The 23,213-nt window shown below is 41.0% G+C and overlaps 1 protein-coding gene across 1 annotated transcript in view; it reads right to left on the reverse strand.

Moving 5' to 3' along the window:
• Positions 1 to 8,810: 8,810 nt before the first annotated feature.
• The window catches only part of LOC125725068 (immunoglobulin superfamily member 3-like), a 96,709-nt gene continuing 82,306 nt past the window's right edge, over positions 8,811 to 23,213 (reverse strand). Inside the window, exon 7 of the mRNA XM_049001677.1 lies at positions 8,811 to 9,045. Within this exon, the coding sequence (XP_048857634.1) occupies positions 8,920 to 9,045 (126 nt within the window). The 3' untranslated portion in view covers positions 8,811 to 8,919. The remainder of the gene's footprint in view (positions 9,046 to 23,213) is intronic.

The following is a 23,213-nucleotide window of genomic DNA, read 5'->3' on the forward strand; positions in this document are numbered from 1 at the left end:
CTCATTACATTGTTACTGCAGTATAATAGGCAGCAGACATCAGTTACATTACAGCGATCAGTTATATTACAGCGACAGTGTTTATAGGCTTAGGGACCGTATTTATTGTCTCAAAATAATAATAATAATAATTTATTAATAATTTATTAATGATTTTATTTAAAGGGGACTTTCAAAGCACACAAGGACACAGCACAGAATTACACAACGAATAAGAACAATCAGAATAAAAACTAATTACAAAACTAAAACAGTGTAAAAATGTAAAAGAACTTACAGGGAGAAGGCACTCTTAAACAGATGCACTTTGAGTTTTGATTTAAAAAGAGAAAATAATGTACGTACTGAGTTTTCAGATGTATCTGCGAGGTTTTTACTTTGCCAGAAAACGTCTCGACGTTTAGACCCAAAGGTCTTGTCCGGTGGCCCGGAGCTACACAGACAAGTTAATAATAGCAGTGTGATAGATGCCGGTATTGTGCGATCGTGACAGGCTGGGCCATTTCACACTTTAGTGTCGTCAGCTGGCTGCCGTTGCTCTCCTGTGATTTATAGCACTTCGGAGGCTCAGTGAACCCAGTCAGGTGTGAACATGCTTAAGAGGCGTACAGATCATTAAAAAGCTGGAGGGTCCCGTAAATTGTAGAAACACAAAGGAAAGGATCATGTATCTAAAGGTACTGTGAGAAAAAGAAGCGTATCGCAGTGTGTTGCTCAGTGGGTTACAACACTGTGTGTGTGATCTGACAGTTGCTAGCTGAAATCCCAGGGTCTGCAGAGACCAAGCCCCCTAATGGCTTAACCCGTTTTTTCAAACAAATTTCTAAAACTCAGTCAGTACGCAAGGATGCATTTCTGTGGAATTTGTTTTGGAAGTTAAATGAAAGTTTTTTTTGTGGCATTACATGAGGACTGAATGAGATTTTGTTCCCAACACTGTAAGTTTTGATCAGAGAGGCTGACTTTACGTTACTGGTGGTCTCATCTCAAAAGTGATTAAAAAAATGGATCTGGTGAGTTTCGGAAATTTGCTCTTAAATCTGTCCAGGGACCGACTTACCCTTCTTTCTCAGAAATGTACGTTGCTTCGGATAAAATTGCCAGCTCAATAAATAAGATGTAACAGAACTCTGCCATTCATTCGGATTTTGGGTTGGCCAATGTTTTAGTACAAAGGAAAACGCAGAGATAAAGAGCTCAGCTAAACGTGCTTCGCTCTCATTCAGCATCACTGTGGCTCTGGACTATTCCCCAGTGCGTGCTGTGGGTGCCGTACACAGCTGAGATCCACACACTGCGCTTCACAAGGCACAGCCCTTACACGGCCCCTCATGCCTCTATCCTCTGCTTCACCTTGATCACTTAGCCTATAACTTAACCAGCCTGCTCCCAAATAAAGGCTGATTTACATCCGCTCCCAGGCTGGGCCGTGGACACCCTCCCTCAGCATTACCCCTGACTCGCGCTGTGATAAATCAGATTATGTATTTGGCATTGGTGGCGTGACCTTATGCCACAAAAGGAGCGGGACATCTTGGTTACACACACCTAATATAACAGGGCTCTGTGACATTACCCATTCAGTACAGATCAAAGTGGGGGTTTTACAAGCATTTCGGGGGGGTGGGCAAAGGTCACTCTTTGCATGCTGGAAAGCACATGGCAGGGAATCTGCAGAGATGGCTGATAATTATATGGGCTCAGCTGTGGGCTTTGACCTGAACTCTAAAGTCCAAAATATTGCCTTCCACACACATATACTCTGCAATACGCACTGCTGTCTGGTCTCCGAAAAGGGACCACAGTAAAGGGAACTGACTGAAATCGCACTGCACAGTGATAACACACTGCACTGCAGCGATGAACCTGGTGTCCTGTTACTCTGATACTTCCGGAAGGTGCTTGAAAATTGACGTTTTAAATGATGACCACTATAGCCACCTCACTGTACTCCACTGTACTCCATTGTACTCCACTGTACTACACCAGCCCACAATGTTTAATTTGCATCTTAATTTTACAACTACCGATATCATCACTTTCGTTTTACTGTAATATTTTATGGGTTTTTGTTATTTCAGTCTTAATTATGATAATCTATCTTTTTATATATTTTGTTTTTCCCAGAAGCTGGTGGGAAAATTATTTTGATGCACATATGTACAGTGTATGTTAGTATATGACACGTAAAGTACCCGGATGGAGTAATGATTAATGATATATACATGTAGACTAAATGAAAATGGAAAAATGGAAATTATATAACAGGGACATATGTGCTGTAAGTGAAAATGTAAATGTTTTATGAAACAGGCCTGGGGGCTGAAGCTAATTCAGTGGTAAAGACATGAGCTCGTCTCTTGGAGGTCGACGTGAGGAGGTCTGCACTGGAAAAGACCACACTGAGTGAGTGTACCCTTATTGGTAACTGAAGGGTAACAGCGGGAAGCTGTTACCCTTCAGTCAACTTCACTATCCAACGTTGTGTCAATAGTCATGATCAGCAAGGAACATTCTTAGATATTAAAGTCGTTTACTCTGGTATTTGCGCTCTGGCTGTGAATGCAGCAGGTGTCCACAGTGTAACAGGCAGGCAGGTACACAGACAGACTGACTGGCAAGCAGATAGATAGACAGACAGATGGAGAGGCAGGCAGGCAGGCAGGTAGAGAGATAGACAGACTGACAGATAGACAGACACGCAGATAGACATGTCTAGGAGGGCAGAATGAGGCTGTGAGACCCTGATAAATACTCCTGCTTCCTGTGAGGTTTTATGTATTTCCTCTCCAGGACCAAAGAGCTCTCTCCCTTCCTCCATCTCTGAGCTACAGGATGGTATATGTCACCTAACCTCTGCACACTGCACACAGTGATTTGCAGTGATTTGCATATGCCATAGGACGCTTGGCCCTTTGCCTCCTTCCTGATCCAAACTTCCAGGGTCTCCATGGGTAACCAGCATCCTGGTGCCATGAAGAGGGTGTTGAGGAAGAGGAGAAGCTTCATGGTGTAGTAATACCAGCCACCTTTAAATCAACATGTAGGAAAAAAAATCACCTGAGCTGCAAAACACATAGCAATCCAGTGGGGGCGCTGTTTGGCTCATTGAGTTTGGATGCTACAGTCAGGTCCATAAATATAGGAACATCGACACAATTCTAATCTTTTTGGCTCTATACACCACCTCAATGGATTTGAAATGGAATGAACAAGATGTGCTTTAACTGCAGACTTTCAGCTTTAATTTGAGGGTATTTACATACAAATCAGGTGAACGGTGTAGGAATTACAGCAGTTTGTATATCTGCCACCCACTTTTTGAGGGACCAAAAGTAATGGGACAAATTAACAATCATAAATCAAACTTTCACTTTTTCACAAATCCTTTGCAGTCAATTACAGCCTGAAGTCCAGAATGCACAGGCATCATCAAACGCTGGGTTACATCCCTAGTGATGCTCTGCCAGGCCTCTACTGCAACTGTCTTCTGTTCCTGCTTGTTCTTGGGGCATTTCCCCTTCAGTTTTGTCTTTAGCAAGTGAAATACACGCTCAATCGGATTCAGGTCAGGTGATTGACTTGGCCATTGCATAATATTCCACTTCTTTGCCTTAAAAAACTCTTTGGTTGCTTTCGCAGTTTGCTTCAGGTCATTGTCCATCTGCACTATGAAGCACCGTCCAACCAGTTCCAGTGGCAGCCATACATGCCCACGCCATGACACTACCACCACCATACTTCACTGATGATGTGGTATGTTTTGGATCGTGAGCAGTTCCTTTCCTTCTCCATACTCTTCTCTTCCCATCACTCTGGTACAAGTTGATCTTTGTCTCATCTGTCCATAGGATGTTGTTCCAGAACTGTAAAGGCTTTTTTAGATGTTGTTTGGCAAACTCCAATCTGGCCTTCCTGTTTTTGAGGCTCACCAATGGTTTACATCTTTAGTTGAACCCTCTGTATTCACTCTGGTGAAGTCTTCTCTTGATTGTTGACCTTGACACACATACACCTACTTCCTGGAGAGTGTTCTTGATCTGGCCAACTGTTCTGAAGGGGTTTTTCTTCACCAGGGAAAGATTTCTTCGGTCATCCACCACAGTTGTTTTCCGTGGTCTTGCAACTCTTTTGGTGCTGCTGAGCTCACCGGTGCAATCTTTCTTTTTAAGAATGTTCCAAACAGTTGATTTGGCTACACGTAATGTATCTGCTATCTCTCTGATAGGTTTGTTTTTATTTTTCAGCCTAATGACAGCTTGCTTCTGATAGTGATAGGTCTTTGCAATCTCATATTGAGAGTTGACAGCAACGGATTCCAAATGCAAATAGCACACTTGAAATGAACTCTAGACCTTTTATCTGCTCCTTGTAAATTAGATAATGAGGGAATGACACACACTTGGCCATGGAACAGCTGAGCAGCCAATTGTCCCATTACTTTTGGTCCCTTAAAAAGTGGACCAAATACAAACTGCTGTAATTCCTAGACTGTTCACCTGATTTGTATGTAAGTACCCTCAAATTAAAGCTGAAAGTCTGCAGTTAAAGCACATCTTGTTCGTTTCATTTCAAATCCATTGTGGTGGTGTATAGAACCAAAAAGATTAGAATTGTGTCGATGTCCCAATATTTATGGACCTGACTGTATGTCTATGATGGGAAGGTCACCTGTTCAATGTCACTACTGGGCCCCTCCGTAGGGCCCTTAACCCCCCGTTACTCCAGGCACTGTTTGGCCCTGCTTTCTCAAAAATGTCGCTTTTTATGAAATTGTCTGTTAAATCTAACATTCATTTAATTGATAGAAATGTGCATCACTGGTGGAAGGTAAGCAAGTACTTAATAACAGTGATAAATTCAGTGTCTTACTTTTAACAGGGTTTTAAATACATATATAAAGCAAGCTGTGATTGGAAAGCAGTTCATACCCAAAATGGTACAGATGGCCAAAAAAATCCATCCGTCTGTGTCTGCACTCGTTCTGCCGTCTCATTCGAAACCAAAGCGGGTCGTACCTCCCACTACACCTGTTGTCAGTCAGAAACATCCATCCATTTTCCTACTGGGTCGCGGGGGGTCCGGAGCCTATCCCAGAAGCAATGGGCACGAGGCAGGGAACAACCCAGGATGGGGGGCCAGCCCATCACAGGGCACACTCACACACCATTCACTCACACATGCACACCTAGGGGTAATTTAGCAATTTCAATCAGCCTCAGCATGTTTTTGGACTGTGGGGGGAAACCGGAGTACCCGGAGGAAACCCCACGACGACATGGGGAGAACATGCAAACTCCACACACATGTGACACAGGCAGAGACTCGAACCAGGGTCCCAGAGGTGTGAGGCAAGAGTGCTAACCACTGCACCACCATGCCGCCCCAATTTGATAAATCAACCTGTTTATTTCAAGGCAACACAAGTTTTAGATGGGAATATTTTACATTATTGATTTAGTTTTAATAGCAAGACCCCGAAGCTGGTATCAGTATCAAAGTCAAAATTTTGGTATAAATCCATCTCTAATGTGATGTATTCATGACATGCAAAGTCTATACAGACAGGCACAGAGGCACACACACACACAGAACATGGCTGGGGTTCGAGTGGCCTGTATACCTGGAAATGGGAGGCCACCATGCTAACACTATATACTATATGGTTCTTATTTTTAATTATTGAAAATTATCTAATTATTTATATGGACCATAACAGTGTATGCTGAATTATACTCGTATGTGGCATTAATGGCTGATATAATAGGTATGGAATACGTACTGTAGAAGACTGTTGCAACAAGTTGTCAGGTGCCTGACCAAGCCTCTTCTCAAAGGAAAATCAAGAGATTATGAGCTTAAGGGCCAATAAGGCACAGTTTACGTCTCTGCAAGGTAATTAAGGAGAAGCAACTCTCAGCATTATTACTGTACATGCGATGTAATGATCGTGGGCAGCATGGTGGTTAGTGCTGCTGCCTCACAACAAAAAGGTTCTGGGTTTGGACCTGGGTTCTCTCTGTGTGGAGTTTGCACACTCTCCTCATGTGCGTGGGGGTTTTTGCAGGGGCTCCAGTTTCCTCCAACGATCCAAAAGTGTGCAGGATAGGTTGACTGGTGAGTCTAAATTGGCCCTGTGGTGTGTTGGCGACTGCCCAGGTTTGGTTCCAGGGATCGGTCATTATGAGCTTAGCTGAACCTGCTTATGTGATTATTTATTTTTTTGGTTATTCATTCTTGAAAAAAAAAAGGCAAAGTATAATATCGGCAGATTTTGGGGTGAAGGATGGTATCTGAATACACAAATCACGAGTAATAAAATGCCACTATTTACTACTGTAAACATTACTGCACTGTAGAAATGTTTGGTTGGCATGCAATACAACAGTGAAACGACAGGGGGTGCTAAGGCGACAGAAGTACAGTGTAAAGTTGAATTGACATAGAAAAATGTTTTTGTCAGGTGAGAAATCGACATTACGGAGCCCCTGATAGAACCTGTGCAAAAACAAATTGCTCTTACTTTCACACAGTCCCTTCAGGGGCTCCGTAAGACACAGGCAAACTCTGTCAAAATGTAGTTGTCACAGACAAACGCTTTGTCACATAGTCAGTCGACATGGACTGTGTGCTGTTTACATATTTTTGTAACAGAAACACAACAGAAACAATTTCTTAAATTTCACAGGCCATTTATTGCAGTGTAGTCAGTTTATTAATGAAATTGGAATTTTGTAAATATAAGAAAATTATACTTGCTTAGATTTTCATTTTTTGCAGTAGAGTCACAAAACCTGCTTTCAGGTAAGTCACTTCAGCTTTCATAATCCCTGGTGGATGGATAAATCATTGCAAGTACTTTACACACAAAGAGGTAAGGAGCGGATCATGCCGGCCCCCATGTTCATTACGTCATCGTGGGGGGTCTCATTTTATGGTGTGTTCGATTATCTCTCGGAACTCGGAAATTCCGAGTTGGGTGACATCACATCCGACAATCTCCCGTTCAAGCTACCACAACTCGGAACAAACATGGCTGCCTGCATGAATACGCTGCTGTGTTGTTGCTTTATATTTTAGCAGTTTTGGAGTAAGATTGTTATTTCAGAGAGACAAACAAACAAGAAACAAGAACTAGTCAAACCACATTAAAAGCTTTATAAAGTATTTTAGTACATTCATAGCGATATTCTTTTTTCGAGAGGCAAACAAACTACAAACAAACCAAAAACACTAACAAGTCTGGTAAAAATCTGATATTGCATGTTAGGATACTGTTTACGGTCACGATATGGTATTCCTTCAATTGAACATGTGCAATTGCATTTATAATTATACATTTAACAAAAAAAACATTTTTAAATATTTGCAAAATAGAATTACTGAGGCTTACACACTATTGAGTGTGTAAGCCGCCATGTTGAAATTACGTCACAGGGGCAACTTGGACAAGAAAATTCTATCCGACATAAAAGAGGCATGTTTCCGAAGGGAAGTAACATTTTTCGTGACGTTTTCGTCCGAGTTCCCAGTTGGAGACAAATAATCGAACGCATCAATAGTCAAGGTTCCACCCAGAACCAAACAGGGGCCAGTCATGGATCAGCCAAGGACCAGCCAAGGCCCCATCATGGAAACAGGAGAAAATTCAAGTGACTGCATCTGTACTTGATCCTTACAAAACATCCTCGGGAACAACTATGATTCTTTAGGCTTTTATACATGGTGATTATGTTCTTCAGTCTTATGCCCCTGCAGGTTCGGGATCTCCTCACTCCCCTGGTTGACGTCCTCCTTGTCTGTCCACAGAAACCAAACTCAGGGCTTTTATGTGGAGAACTTGTCCACTGTTGGACATTCTGGAGGACTTTATGTTATCTGGATGTGTCTCTGTGGGTTTTTCTGGTTTGCTGACTGCCTTGCCTCTGCACACATTGTTCCAGGTTTGAGGAGCAGACACACATCCTCGCAGGCCCAGAATGAGCTCTCCAGCCGCAGCCACTCCATCCTGACAGTCTCCGTCAGAGCTAAAGCAGTGAGACGCCTGTCTTTCTACCCTCTGCACATTCCTGTGCTTCTCCTGCTGCACTCTTTAAGAATCCATCTCTGCTTTAATGGGGGCTGATCTTGGGTAGAGTGAACATCCTCCGAAACCTACATCTTCTTTCTTAGGCTAATAGTGATGAAGGCACAGCCACCCAGGGGAAACTGTGCCCAGTGGATGTAGCCAGAAGTGAACGGTTGAGGGGGCCCAGTTCCTCAGAAGATCTCCTGGAAGAGGCTGCCAACATCAACCAAAGTCTCTTGTCTTTGGGTAGGTGTCAGCTGTACAGTATCTGTCTCAGACAGCAAAACAGGATCTTCGAGGTGCTTCATGATCTCCCCTGTGTCTGCTTTCTCTCTCTATGCAGGCAAGTGCATATCCGCACTAGTGGACCCTAAGAAGAAGAGCGGGCACATTCTGTACTGCGACAGCAAGCTCACCAAGCTGCTCTCTGATTCCCTGGGTGGAGCAGGCATCACACTTATGGTTGGCAAGCTTACCAAGAGGACACGCTTCACAGAACCCTTGCTGCTTGCTTGATGAGCCAGTTTCTTCCCCTCAGATCACCTGTGTGTGACATCAAAGAACTGATTACTGATTGCAGGAACTCAGCCTTTCCACAACATTAAAGCTGCTTATTCCCCCCCATGCCATGAAGAAATAATCTCTGTGGCTCCCCTCTCCCCCTCCCTCAGCCCCCAGTCTGACCTGAACATTTGCACTTCCAGTAAAAATGCGCCCCAAACACACTGACACCAAACTCCGTAAAATCCCGTGATTCAGTCTCAGAAGCACTGGCTCCCCTGCCCTCCTCTGAACATTATTAAAGCTACACCCTGAACACTCTGTGTGACTGACATGAATGAGAAGCATCTTTATTCATAATCTCTGTAGCGGAGGTCAGAATACAGAGTGTCATTATTCCCGTCTTTCTTCTGTCTCCTGGGTTTTGGCTTCTTAAGGTTCAGGGCAGCGTAATTCAGTGTGTCCTCGTCATGGCACTGGGGAGAGAAAGATGGCAGAATTGGATGGATTAAATCGGTTTGCTATTACTTATTTTCACAAATAGCACTTAAAATGCTGATCCCAGGATGGAAATCAGTCTGAGGTTCATTTGTTTTACTGACGATTTGTAATTTGAAATATTTATTACATACTTGCTTGAATGACCATTCCACTTTTGATATATCACTGTTCTTTTCATCTGTTTAAAATATATAACACATCAATATATTATTTAATTTCGCACGGTATCATTCAGTGGTCAGATAACATTCCAAATTTTCAAGCAATCAACATCCTTTTTGTCTCAAAAATGAAAGTAAAAATGACTTCTGTCAATTTAAGTGTGCATGTTTGGATATGTGTTATTTGTTCTCAGATATCATATATAATAAAATTGCTATAAAGGAGATCTTGGTAATAAAAGTTATTGATATGCAACTTATTGCAACATGCATATTTCAATATATTTTGCAAAATATGAAAGATATAATACAAAAATGTAAATCTTGCAGTACAAAATGTTTTATGTAAATAATGTGAGTTTTTAAACTGGGTTACCTGCAAGAGTGGTTTTAATATGAAAATGTTATCTATCATAAAACAATTTAATATTTCTATAATTTGTTAAGGAAGGACATTTTGTCCTTCTTCTGAGTGCATAAAGCCGGGCAGCGTACCTGCACAGTGTGTACAGGGCAGTTTACATCTTTACATCATACAAATGAGAGCAACGTTCAGAATAATGCTGCAAGATAAAACTATCAGCAAGCCAGAGTGAAGAGGATCCAGCAGCTTCTGAAAGCCTGTAACAACGAGATAGATTTCAGCATAATGATATAGAGACACATTTCCCATTTGCTTACATTACTATACATTAGTTAAAGATAAAATCTATAACACATTACAGCAGTTGTTTTGTAAATAGTCCATTTTTAACATGAACTTCTAGTATTTTGCATTTTAACAATTTCTATTAAGTCATATTTGAAATAATTATTAAATTAACATCTGTGTAATTAAATTTAAGCACTTAAATTAGAAAATTCATTACATTAAAATAAGAAATAAATATCTTAATAGCAGAATAAGCTAAATAAAACTTTGAAGCAGATATACTCTCCACACTGGGTGCTACCATCTATATCCAGCTGTGTGCCGTTCCCAAACAGCATCTCCCCACACTGGGTGTTACCATCTATATCCAGCTGTGTGCCGTTCCCAAACAGCATCTCCCACACTGGGTGTTACCATCTATATCCAGCTGTGTGCCGTTCCCAAACAGCATCTCCCCACACTGGGTGTTACCATCTATATCCAGCTGTGTGCCGTTCCCAAACAGCATCTCCCCACACTGGGTGTTACCATCTATATCCAGCTGTGTTTCGTTCCCAAACAGCATCTCCCCACACATGGCCACGGCGCAGTAGTAAGTCCCAGCATCGGAGAGGCTGAGGTTCCCCTTGGGGAGGCTGTAGACGCAGCTCCGTGTAGGAGATCCAGCCTCAGGGATCTTCTCACACTCATCACTGCTGTTTCCGTGGCTGTAAATGACTCCAGGAAGGGATTCTCCTGATCCATGTCTGAACCAGTAAACACTGTGTTCTCCTGCACAGCTCCCAGTCTCTATCGTACACTGCAGGCTCACAGAGTCTCCTGGCTGCAATGTGTCAGACACAGGCTGCTGTACCACAGTCCTGCTGTTGGAGTCTTTACCTGAAAAGCAAAATAGTCATGATGACAGCCCTTTGAGAATAACAATGGAAAATACAGATCCTCAAAAATTGTTCTTACAGATTTTTCAGAGGTTTGGGAACTGAATCGATCTTCTTCTAGCCATCCAAGAAATCAGTAACTTCTTGGAGAACAGCTGACATTCTTGTCTCTTATTATTGTATTACTGTTTATTAGTATATATCCGGTAACACTATACATTAACTGCACCTACATAATACCTAAATAAAAGTTATATGACAATAACAAACATTATATTCATATAATGTCTGGTATTAATGTATGAAGGTAGATTAATTTAATTAATTTCAATTCAAAGAAATTAAGTGTGTAAACTGTACTTTATATTTTCAGGATTTTCGTGACTTTACATTTGGTTTATGTTGCCCCTTTTCCACAGGAAGGTACTTATTGTTTTTGCATATTTAGCTCTTGATGTGTTTTGGTATTTTTGAGCATTTTGCTGTAGTACCTGCATGATTTAATTCAAGAGCCGAATGTATTATCTTTGCTTCTTACTGTTTGCCGATCTTTTAACATTAAAGAAAAAGAATTCATAGCAAAAGGAATTACTTGGTTTGGTAGTTGCTCCTATTTATTTTCTTATGTGTGGAAAAGTAAGTTTTTCCGTTCAACCATAGCACTACAGCGAAAAGCAAAACGTCATGGCAAATGCAATTATGCTTTATTCCAAAACACATGGCCAATTTTTTATTATTATTACATTTAGTCAGAATAATATCTTATTTAGGATTTAATTTGCAATCTTCTGGCCTGAAATCTTTTCCTGCTACACTGAAGACTCTCTCAGCGTGTGCAGAGAAAGCTGCAGCCAAAGGGTTGGCATCCTCTGATAAACATGGCTGGCTCAGGTATCAGTGACATTATGTGAAGCTTTCATGGCAGGAATAGGCACTAGTTTGACTTTTGATGCAGGAAAAGTGTTTGGGACGTTTCTTAGGTTAGAAACTGCAGTCACTGCAGCCAACACTAACTTCTAAGGAGAGACACTCAGTTCTTCCTATGAGCAGATCCACCATGGTGCACAAAATGACAGTTTAATTATTATTTTAGGTGACACTTCAAATGTTGCATTATTTCATTCTGAACAAAACGACATTTTTATAACAATGATGTATAACAATGTTAATGTGTTTATGTATAATTCATATTTAAATTAAAGTTCATATTTTAGTTAAAAGCTACACCTACAGTACGTATATGAACTTGAATTTGAATCCGAACCCTTTTTCGTTCTTCTTCTTTAAATTCAAATATAAATTTCAATGCCACAACCTGTTTTCAACCACAATTCAAATTTAATTCAGATTAACAAAATGAACTGAAATTCAAGTTCATATGCGTATTTCAAAATCCTGAATTTTAAGAAACATATTTGAGAATTTCATTCTCAAATCAGTTCTGAATGGTGCACATCCCTAGTTCTTATGTTAAATCATGCTTTTTTTTTTCAGAGTGAATACACACTGACTGCTCAGAGAAATAACGTCAAAAATAATTTTCTTTTGTTGCTTAAGATATTTGCACAGTGCTATACATTTTTTTTATGTTATTTCTTTTAAAGAGGCTGCAATGTGTAACATTAACATCTCTATAAAGAGAAGGTTAGGCTTTTGGCTGAAGATTACTGACAGCAAGCAAAATGCAACAAATTGTATAATAATAATAATAATAATAATAACAATAAAAATAATAATAAATGATTTTTGTTTGATGTTGTTTAGAAAAACATTTATGGAACAAAGCAGACAATAAGGTATCTTTGCTAGTTTTATATTGAGAAACAACTCAACTGTCATGACCCGGCTCGTCGGCTCCTCGTGTGTGCCACGCCCCCTGATTACCCGCGTGTGCGTCCCTGATTGTTTCCACCCTTGTCTGATTACTTTGCTTAGTCTTGTCCTGTTTTAAGTCCTGGTCTTGCCTGTTACCCTTGTCCGTCATTGTGGATGATTGTAAGTCCCTGTCCGATGCTTCCTAGTCCCCGTTTCCTTAATAAAACCCCGTTATTCCCCGTACCTGGCTTCCCTTGCCTGTTTCCTGCACGATCGCCGTCTCCAGTATTCCCGGATCGTGACATCAACTGTCAAAATTATTTTACAGGGAATAATCTTACTGACACTATAATAAAGCAAATATGAAAATAGCTGGAATCTCATTTACCTGTGATTATGACAAAGGTTCCATTCCCAAAGGTGACCTCATGAAGAAACACAGCAGTACAATAATACACTGCAGAATCTGATGGCTCCACGTTAGAAATAGTGAGGTTAAAACTCCCCTCTGCATTCAGTAAGGAGTAACGTTTTATGCTTTTATATTCCTTGTAAAATTCACCAGGTACGTAGAGAAGTGCTTTCGCCATGGGCTGGGGCTTCTGACCAGCAGCTTGCTTAAACCAAGCAACAGAAGTTGTTTCTTCTGGATAGAAGCATGTCAGGGTCACACTGTCTCCAAGCTGAACCCTCGTCAGGTGACTGGGATGAACAACATCTGTAGTCAGTGCAGTGTCTGCAAAAACAGAAAAACAAAAAAATCATAATCAACTAAGACATATAATAGTAATCTAAATAACTATATACTATGATGAAGATTAAATGGCCAAATTCCAATGATCACATCATACCAGAAATGAAAATATTAAAATCCAAAAATAATTTATAATTTATATTTTAGGGCCTTACTAATGAAAAGGAGAAGACCAAAGAGTCTGAACATCTTTGCGGTTCCACTGTTTAGAATAAACTGCTCTGCTGCTAAGTGAGAGATCATGGTCGTGGTCGGGATGAAAGGGCAGGAAACAGAGAGGAAACACAGACACACATCAGGCTGATCTGATTGGCTGTTCACATGGGAATTTAAGTAACAGTGAAAAAGCATCCTAATGTGCACTTACATGACGTTTATTAATTTACTCCTTAACATCCAGTTAAAATGAGAACAATTAGATAAACAAGAGCAGATACTGAGCATATAAAGTTCTTTGTACAGAGTGCTGAGACACTGTGGGAGAGCATTTGCTAATCATCTCTCTCAGACAAGCTCAGCACAGTATGAGTCTGTTATCAATCTGATATTAGACAGTCTCTCATACAATAATAATAATTGATACTTTACTGGTCCCTGTGGAGAAATTGTCTTAATTTCTCCCTCAACTTGCTCTCTTTCTTTTAGAGTAAACAGAGTAAGTTGTCTGCGAAGGGCGGCCACCTGTAGTGATGCCCAGTAAGCTGGGTGTTAAGGGCCTCGCTCAAGGACCCAGAGACGTGCTGTGGTTGGGTTTGAACCAGCGATCATCTGATTACAAGCACACAGGCATTAGATCTTCTAATCACACTTAAAAGGCAGATTAAATGTTCTTTCCACCATGCAAACCGAACGTAAATTTTAGCTTTACTGCTTACATTTACATTCACACATTTGCATTTAGAGCAACATTTTGATAAGTGATGTACATGAGAGTAAATGAATCAGTTTATTTGCCACTCTACACATTACATTGGCACCCATTATAAGGAACTGTACAGCGACATTGCAGTTCCTCAGTTGCTTTGATGGATTTCTGGAATCACCCTTAACATCTGCAAAACTGTAAGTGCTTTTCCCAAAACAATTCGTGCAAACAGCACCACACAGATGGACTGTCTACAAAAAAGTCATAGAGGCCACCAGCAGCCCGCATACCACACCGTAAGGCCGTATGTTAGGATGCTCTCTATGGTAGAGCGGTAGGAGGCCACCAGCAGCCCGCAAACCACACCGTAAGGCCGTATGTTAGGATGCTCTCTATGGCAGAGCGGTAGGAGGCCACCAGCAGCCCGCATACCAAACCGTAAGGCAGGATGTTAGCAGCCCGCACCCAGAATAATAAGCAAACTGTGCAGAATTTGGTTTTGTTATGGTGTTTGTGATTCAATATTAATGGTGCTTTTATTCTGAAAGATAATTTGTTGACATCAAGACACGTTGCAAAATGCTGCCTGTAAGCGGAGTTACACGGCTGTCTATAGAGGTAAAAATATAACTGTAGGCATGAAATAATGCCGCCTCTAAGCAAAGAGTTTAAGACATCGTGGCTTTGACGGCCTTTCGTAATATAACTCCACGTAAAGCAGCATTTTGCAGTGTGGTAACTAGTAATGGTAGTTTGTAAATCCTTTCATATCTTCCCACAATGCAGATAATTGACTGAGAACTGTGTGTCTGGTCAGACTGTACTGTGATGTGCTTAGTGAAGATGCAGTTGTATTATAGTGCATATAACCTGCTTTGGCAATGTAGTATTGCCACTGCTTTGCTATATTATCACTACTTTTTATCTTTTACTTAGTCTCGACCACAACTTGTAATTTACTGACAGCCACCAACATCCTATTAATCTTATTATTCTGAATTAAAAATTGGGTTATTAAATAAGAATAGCCTGCTATGAAATAGCTCAAGCCCCCCTCCCTCCAGGCCAAGAATGTTTTTTTCTTTATGGCCCAACTCAAAATAATGTCATCTGCAGAAATACAGAGCACTTGTAATTTATCTGTATTTTAGATGGTAGATGATGGGCTGGGTGACATCGTGGCTGGACGACTTGCAGTGTAGCTTGTTATCTGTGCATTCTGGGCAGGCTGCTGACTTCTGATTACTTTTGGCATTTGGTTCGATGTTACATCATTTCTAGGTGTGTCGGTGCCCAGTATGAAGCTAATCGCCGCATTATAGGTATGAAAAGAAGACAGAATAGCAAAGAAATTGAGGCAGAATTAATTCAACAAAGTATCAAAAATATTATTCAAGAAAATGAATCACCTCTTGAGACTGAAGGCGCCTGTATTTGCACAAACGAGCCTCGTCAAAAAGAAATGCATTACTGTCGCGTTTAAATGAAATAGTAGTAAGTGTCACATTTGCGACGTATTACAGGAGGATGTTAATCTTAACTTTGACTGTAAAATATCATAATAAACAAGAAATGTGAGTTTTTAGTCTGCTTAAACAAGACTACCGATGTTACAGCGAGCGGACGCTGCTGCCGCGCAGGAGAAGCGAAGCGACATTGCCTTTAAAATGAGAGATTACATTCCGTGGCAGGAGGACAGTTTACAGCACGACACCGGCATTAGGCAGCAGGATGGGTGGGTTAGGTGATCTCCCAGACTGAAAGGGATTCTGGGGACTCAGGGGACAGTGTCGCCCTGAGGGACTGAGGGCCACGTCAGAGGGGGCCTGCTGTAGAGGGGCCCAGACAAGGGATGGCTGATGTAGAGGAGCCAGGTGTGGAGGTGCCACATATTGAGGAACCCTGGTGATCACACTACAGGGGGCCAAATGTTGGTGGGCCAAGAGGAAGTGGCTGGGGAGTAGAAAGCATAGATGTCTTGGAGGTGGGTAGACTACAGAGATTTATGCACCCCGGGATTCCCTCAAGTGCCTCTCAGATCTAGGATGGCCAATACTCGGTCCTCCCCAGGAGTGAGAGGATGCAGACTGGCTCCCCCCAGCTCTCCTCACCGGCTCCCTCCAAAGAGCTGTAGCCGTCCTTTTGGTGATGCCGACATCGTCCCTGCACTTCCCCCTCACACCCTCTGCCATGCGGCAGCAGACATGGCCCACAGAATGTATCAATTTTCTTTGATCTCTTGCTATATATTTTCCTGACATATATTTGTCTTTTGCCAATGTGCATTGTGGTACAGGAAACGTACCCCAGAGCAGGACTTTAGACTAAACCATTTTCAGTAAGGATAGGTGTGCTTGGGGTGAAAACACTTTAAATGAACTGTTGAGATTGATTCATTTTATCTGTACTTTTTTGAATATGAAGAATTATATTATTTTAGTGGATATCTCCCTATTTTAATGCTAGAGGGAGCCCCCCCCCAAATTTATGCCTGACCCACAAACCCACACACTGTCCACAGATGAGAACAGCGCAGACCCTGCACAGTCAGGTTTGGCAACTCCTTCCAATTTTATAGCCCAAACCAGGAGTAAAAGATGCAGAAAATCAGACTCTTCATAGAAACATTTATGTTCAACGACACTCCATAATGCTGCTTAAAATGAAGCAATGCATGCAGAAGTTAAAGCTCTTTTCGTTTTAATGAATGAGGAAAGAAATAGTTTTGGATAAAGAAATGAATTAGTCTTATTTTTTTCATGTGAGCATCCTCCTGCAGCATTTAAATACGGTAAAGTGGCTGATGGATGGACTTGTATTAAATTTGGGAGGGTCTGAATGAAGCTCATTACCCCAAATTTTATTAAATTGGCTTATATATTTACAACATGGTGACTGCAACAATAATACACCCACGACTGTGGTGTTCTACCTAGAGCACCACTAGAGGGAGCTCACACATTCTGTCGTACTTGCCACAGTAACAACAGTGATGTATAGGAACAGAGTTAGAAGCCGGTAATTTATATATAAAAAATGTCATTTCATTAATCTGACTGGGTAGGTCCAGCTGTCAATCCCACCCAGGCCTATCCTCAGCTCCGCCTCTGCGTCAGTCCATCTCTTTGCAGTCCAAGTTGTACATCTACCAAACAAATTGAGAACCGTTCTGTTTCGGTGATTGTATTTAAGGAATGTCACATTAGTAAACATCTGGACATCTGAAATGGGCAGAGACAAAATCGGCAGTACAGGCAGTCCAATGTCTTTGAAACTCCTTTTTCCTTCAGCACCCTCTTACTGCAAAACCTCAATCCAAAGTTCTCCATGTTGTTCATCTCAGTGAAACTGCAACAGAAGAGCTCTCTCCACTGGTGTTCTAATTCACCAAGGGAACAGGAAAGGCCCTCTTTTGGTAGACTGCCTACTGCAGGCTCTCTTTCCCGGGGATGAATCATCTCCAGCTTACTCAAGTGACTCTGGAAGTCGCATTAGATACTGTGTCCGGAAGCAGTCCATGCTGTGCTTAGGAATGATGTCTCTTCTAGTGTAGAACTGACTGTGGAATTTACTGTAAATTCACAGCAAAAAAAAAGCTGCCAGAAAAGTATTACAAAATTGCTGTTAATCACTGTAGAACCCCCAGCACCATGGGCGTCCCTACAGGTGGCTGCCCTTTGCTGCCAGGCTTGCTGTTACCTTTGTCTGTGCCCGTGTGTCAATTGGCAATAAATGCTATTAATACTCCACAATACTGAATGTTGTTGTAGAATGCTTTCCAAGTTAATTTTTGTATTTTACATTTGCAGCTATGCAATCTATGCATATTGTTAAGTGGTTTACATGAGACTAAGACGAAAATGACAGCCTGAGACAGAGACCCACACAGAACAAACTCACATTAACTGGAATGACATTAACTTGAAAATTTCAGGATAATCTTCACACCCGTTAACCACTTGATGGAATTCAACTTAGTCAGAGTTGCAACAAAGTCAAGTATTTTTAAAACTGACCATATTCTAGGCTTAAAGGCCCAATTTGAAATCAGGACTGGACATAGAAATCTATTCAGAACAACATTACATTAATGTTAGAATAATGTTATATTTTTTGCTGTTCTGTGTTAATGTAATGCAACAACTCTGGTCTAATACCTCCCTGTCACTTTAATGCTGGATGTGTGTGCAATTTATAACAAGTTAGGCAAGCCACGGATTCAACCATTAAACTGCATTTTCATTCCACATTTTTTGACAGTTCTGTCCAAAGTCATATTCCACCAAATCAGCCGTAACAAATTCCAATAACTTCAACCTTCAAATGTATTAAAGTTGATCTTTTTCAGTGTGTTCCTAAATCTTACGGTATAAGCAAAAGGTATGAATAAAAGATTAAGAACAATTTCCATTCGAATAGTGGAGAAGAGTCCTCATCTTTTGTACATGTCTCATGCTCAGAGTCCATCAATCGCCTGAGGAGAGAGGAGACGTGAGGATTGACTGAGTTGTTCTTCTCAGGCATCGTCCCACTTCTTTGGTTTACAGTCTTCATGCTGCTGGTTGGATTGATTCCAATGAAACAGTTGAAACCGCAAAATCACATTAATAAAACTTACGCTGATCCTCACTGAAGCGGCCTGGTATCTGTTTCATACCTCACTTTACAACACACAGGACTTTTTTTAACAATTTAAAGGCACAAGTTATTTTACGTCATGGCCAACCCACGTTTGCTAGTTTAATGGCAGAAAAATAGTCAAAGCCAGGCGCCTGGTCCACAAGGGTTGTACTCAGTCACTGCTGTTTTTATGGTGTAAACTAATTTTTTCAAACATTTTCTTTAAGAGCTAGGTGCGCTTGCACCTTGGTGGATTGCTATTATAATGATGGATTTGCCAGGCAGAAGAAAAGAATGCTTCTCTACAGAGATACAAAAAAATCTGCTTGTGCACAATGTGAAGGGTGCGAGCAGACCATCTACAACAGCAGCAGGATTACACCAAAGTAGAGGTCTGCATTCCTGTGGAACCCACAGCAATAAAGTGCAGTGTAGGACAAACTTTCATTTTTAAATGCAGGAGCAGGAGGGAAGTGACTGATATGTTCGCAGGGAAAAAGAATGAAACAAGTGTTTTTTGTTATCAAACAATTTTTTATTTGCATGAGTAAATACAAAATTACACAACAAAGTATAGCACGTTATCACAACATTACATTGTCTGAAAGCAATTTACAGCATCCCCACCCAAAGCCCCCAGTGAGTAAGCCATAGGCGACAGTGGCAAGGAAAAACTCCCTAGAAGGAAGAAACCTTGGGAGGCACCAGACTCAAAGGGGAAGCCCAAACCTCCAGGGGCCGGCAGGGAAAGTCAAAAACACACACACCAGATAACTGCAACAGGTTCTTCTACATATCCTATACATGGGCATGGTACAGTGATGCAGTGGTTAAAACTGTTAACTCACACCTCTGGGGACATTCATCCATTTTCTGAAACCGCTTCTCCTGTTCAGCGTTGCTCCAGCTGACAGCTTTTGCAATTCATCTGTATCTGAATGAGGAAAAACAACATACAAGGCAATACAATGGAGCTGTCAGTCACTCCTGGCACATGGAATACAGTTCTGCACTGACACCTCCGCAATGAACAATTGCATTATAGCATAGGAAACTAGTTAACTTTCACATAAAATTTAGATATAATCAAAACAGAAGCCTGGAACAATTTTAAATTTTACTAAATGGCAATATACTGATTTTAGTCACCAAACAAACTTTACAGGACTTGCTTCACTACTTTTATTCGTGTTTCTTGCAATACATCTGCCCTCTCCTGGTCTGGTGGAATATCATTGCTGTAGGCAGCACCGAGCGAAACCACCCGCAACCGCAGTAGAATGCAACATGAAAGCGCACGCGGAAAAGTGAAATATCACCTAGACTTTGCGGCACAGGAAACTAGCCGACTTGCACATGAAATTTAAATTTAACCAACACAGCACCCCACAACAATGTTCACTTTATTTAAAAGAAATGAACTAATTTACTCACTAGCAAGCGCAATAATGTACTTAAACGCAGGAAAGCGCACGCGGAAAAGTTAAATGTCAACTACACTTTGCGCATAAAATTTAAATATAATTAACATAGTAGCCCGGAACAAAATCACTTTATTTAAAAGCAATATACTGACTTTACTCATCAAACATATTTTAATATACATGCAAATTTGACAAATACTAAATAATAAGAGAAATTATCCGATAAAATGGGAGCAGAATGGCAACCCACCTTGGTGCAGAAAACAAGTGAAGTCGCGTCTTTCAAACCGGCAGCGTCCCACGTGCCGAGGAGTCAAATGTAATCAAGCAACACGGCCCACACACATTAAATAATAACATCATAATAATTATAGTTCTTGTATAATTATTCTCTATATTATTCTATAATAAGATTAACAGACTTTTATAAGTTAAGTTGTATACCGAGAACAGTATGCGACAGCATAAGCATATAACCCTTAAAGGTTTATTAATTAAAAATCACACATTCATCCTGCTTAACATAAAACAATGACTTAAAGAGACTTAATTGTGAAATGAACGCTACTGTCCGAGGGTATTTATCTCCACAAATCGCTATGGAACATAATGTCTTAAATACTCAGATTTTCAGAATGACAGAATCTTAACATTTTAAATTTTGTTTTGCGATACCGATACGTAGTGATATTGGTATGTGGAACAACGTTAAACTGTAGTTAGATTAAGAGCGTATTCACAATTTACCCGTTTGCCTTTTACCGTGACTGAGCACGATCCCCCACCCCAGCTGGTCTGCACTCCCCACATTGCAATTAACGATCCAGACCTCAGCGCTTTTGTTACCGTGGGACTTTGTTGCGTTGAAGAAAACATTAAAATGAAGTCTGAGGAATGTTACATGACACAGCTAAAATGCAAAAACTCTCTCTGGTGTAATTCACTGCATAAAACCAATGGTCTTAAGTGTGGTGCCTTCTTCATAACACTCCCTGACTTTTGTATTCGTGACCATGAGATACTGTGGCCTTTTCTTCCTTCATTTGACTAGTGTTCCTCCCTTTCCTCCCAGCCTTGGTTGGTGGTTCAGGCAGCATCACCTTCTTTTAATAGACCCAGGTGTATCCATCCATCCATTTTCCAAACCACTAATCATACTGGGTCGTGGGGGGTCCGGAGCCTATCCCAGAAGCAATGGGCACGAGGCAGGGAACAACCCAGGATGGGGGGCCAGCCCATTGCAGGGCACACTCACACACCATTCACTCACACATGCACACCTAGGGGCAATTTAGCAACTCCAATTAGCCTCAGCATGTTTTTGGACTGTGGGGGGAAAACCGGAGTACCCGGAGAAAACCCCACGACGACATGGAGAGAACATGCAAACTCCACATACATGTAACCCAGGCGGAGACTCGAACCTGGGTCACCCAGGTGTCATTTATTTTGAAATTCGGTTCAAGTGCAGAAAATGTTCTAGCAGAAGTCTTGGACAATCTGTGAATTACACAGAAATCTGACTTCTTCTGAAGCTGTGAGAAATTGTTCTTCTGTAATTGTTGCATTGATATTTGTTGATGTGCGTGTGCCCTCCTTGAGCAGTAAAGGGGAGATCACATGCAGAGCTGATTTTCTGTAGTTTCTTAGTCTAAATAAAAATAAAATATTCTCTTCATATAGGCTGGACATTTCTAGAAAAGAGCCAATTAGTTATTTCTAGAAAAATATATGGAGCCAATGAAAGGACCTGAAGTCATAGTAACACAGGTCACTGTCCGTGGTGCTGAATTTTCTACTTGATGGGCTGGTGCTGAATGAATAGACCAGCTGGCCAACATGTCTGTGTGCTTCCACTGACTGGCACCCTGACATATAATTACCTTTAACAATAAGGGGGGAAAAGTCGAGACAGGAAATTAGGTGACAGTAATTAGTCATCACGCATAGTTCTCATTTATCATGATGTAAAATTATGAAACCTTTTCTGACTATTAATCTGCACATTTCAATAATTGAATTAATATTGCCTAATTTATTTATCATTTATTGCAATCACTGTACATTAAAGTATGTTTTGAATCTAGCTGTGAAATTGTTGATCTGAAAGATGTTGCCGGAGCCTTACGATATGTGAGTGAGGGGATGGATGCATTATTCTATGGAGGCCTCTGAAGAGAATAATTATCCCAATTTTATATTAAGAGAAATGGTTAATTCCTTATTAATGCAGACTGCATTCAGAGCCCCTGTTCTGCCATTGATCTTTTTTTAAGGCAAGCTATCATGTATTAGTTTACTCTAAATTTTTGATCACATGTCAAACTAAGCCACATGGCGGCCCGAGCAGCAGGCAAACACACTACGAGCTAAGGAGCTACAAGACAGAGGAGAGAATAGGATGGCCAGTGACATGTGCTGGCCAAATGGGAACAAACAAGAGAGAACAGGACAAGTCAGGGATGGATTCTGACACTAAATATGCCCAAGTGTTTGGAATAGTTTAGTGCAAGTCTAAGACAATGGTATCTCTGAATAAGGCAGCAGTTTGACTCCTCCTGAAGGCCCTATAACTGTCCTGAGAAGTTGTTTGTATGCACTTGCTGCCTTGACATTTGTTGATGTGCATGAGCCCTGCTCGAGCAGTAAAGGGGAGATTGCATGCAGAGCTGATTATCTACAGCTTCTTAGTCTGAGTAAAAATAAAATCTTCTCGTCATATAGGAAGCAAGTCTATGGCTGGAAATTTGTACAACAGAGGCATTTAGTTATTTCTAGAAAACTATATAGAGCCAATGAAGGAACCAGATGTCACAGTAACACTGGTCACTGTCCATGGTTCTGAATACTCTACTTGTTGGGCTGGCGCTGAACAAATAGGATAACCGGCCACCGTGTCTGTGTGCCTCCACTGATTGGCCCCCTGACATATAATTATTTTTAACACTGAAGGGGAGAAAGATCATACAGGAAA

The sequence above is a fragment of the Brienomyrus brachyistius genome, unplaced genomic scaffold (genome assembly GCF_023856365.1).
Source record: "Brienomyrus brachyistius isolate T26 unplaced genomic scaffold, BBRACH_0.4 scaffold60, whole genome shotgun sequence".
NCBI classification, from domain to species: Eukaryota; Metazoa; Chordata; class Actinopteri; order Osteoglossiformes; family Mormyridae; genus Brienomyrus; species Brienomyrus brachyistius.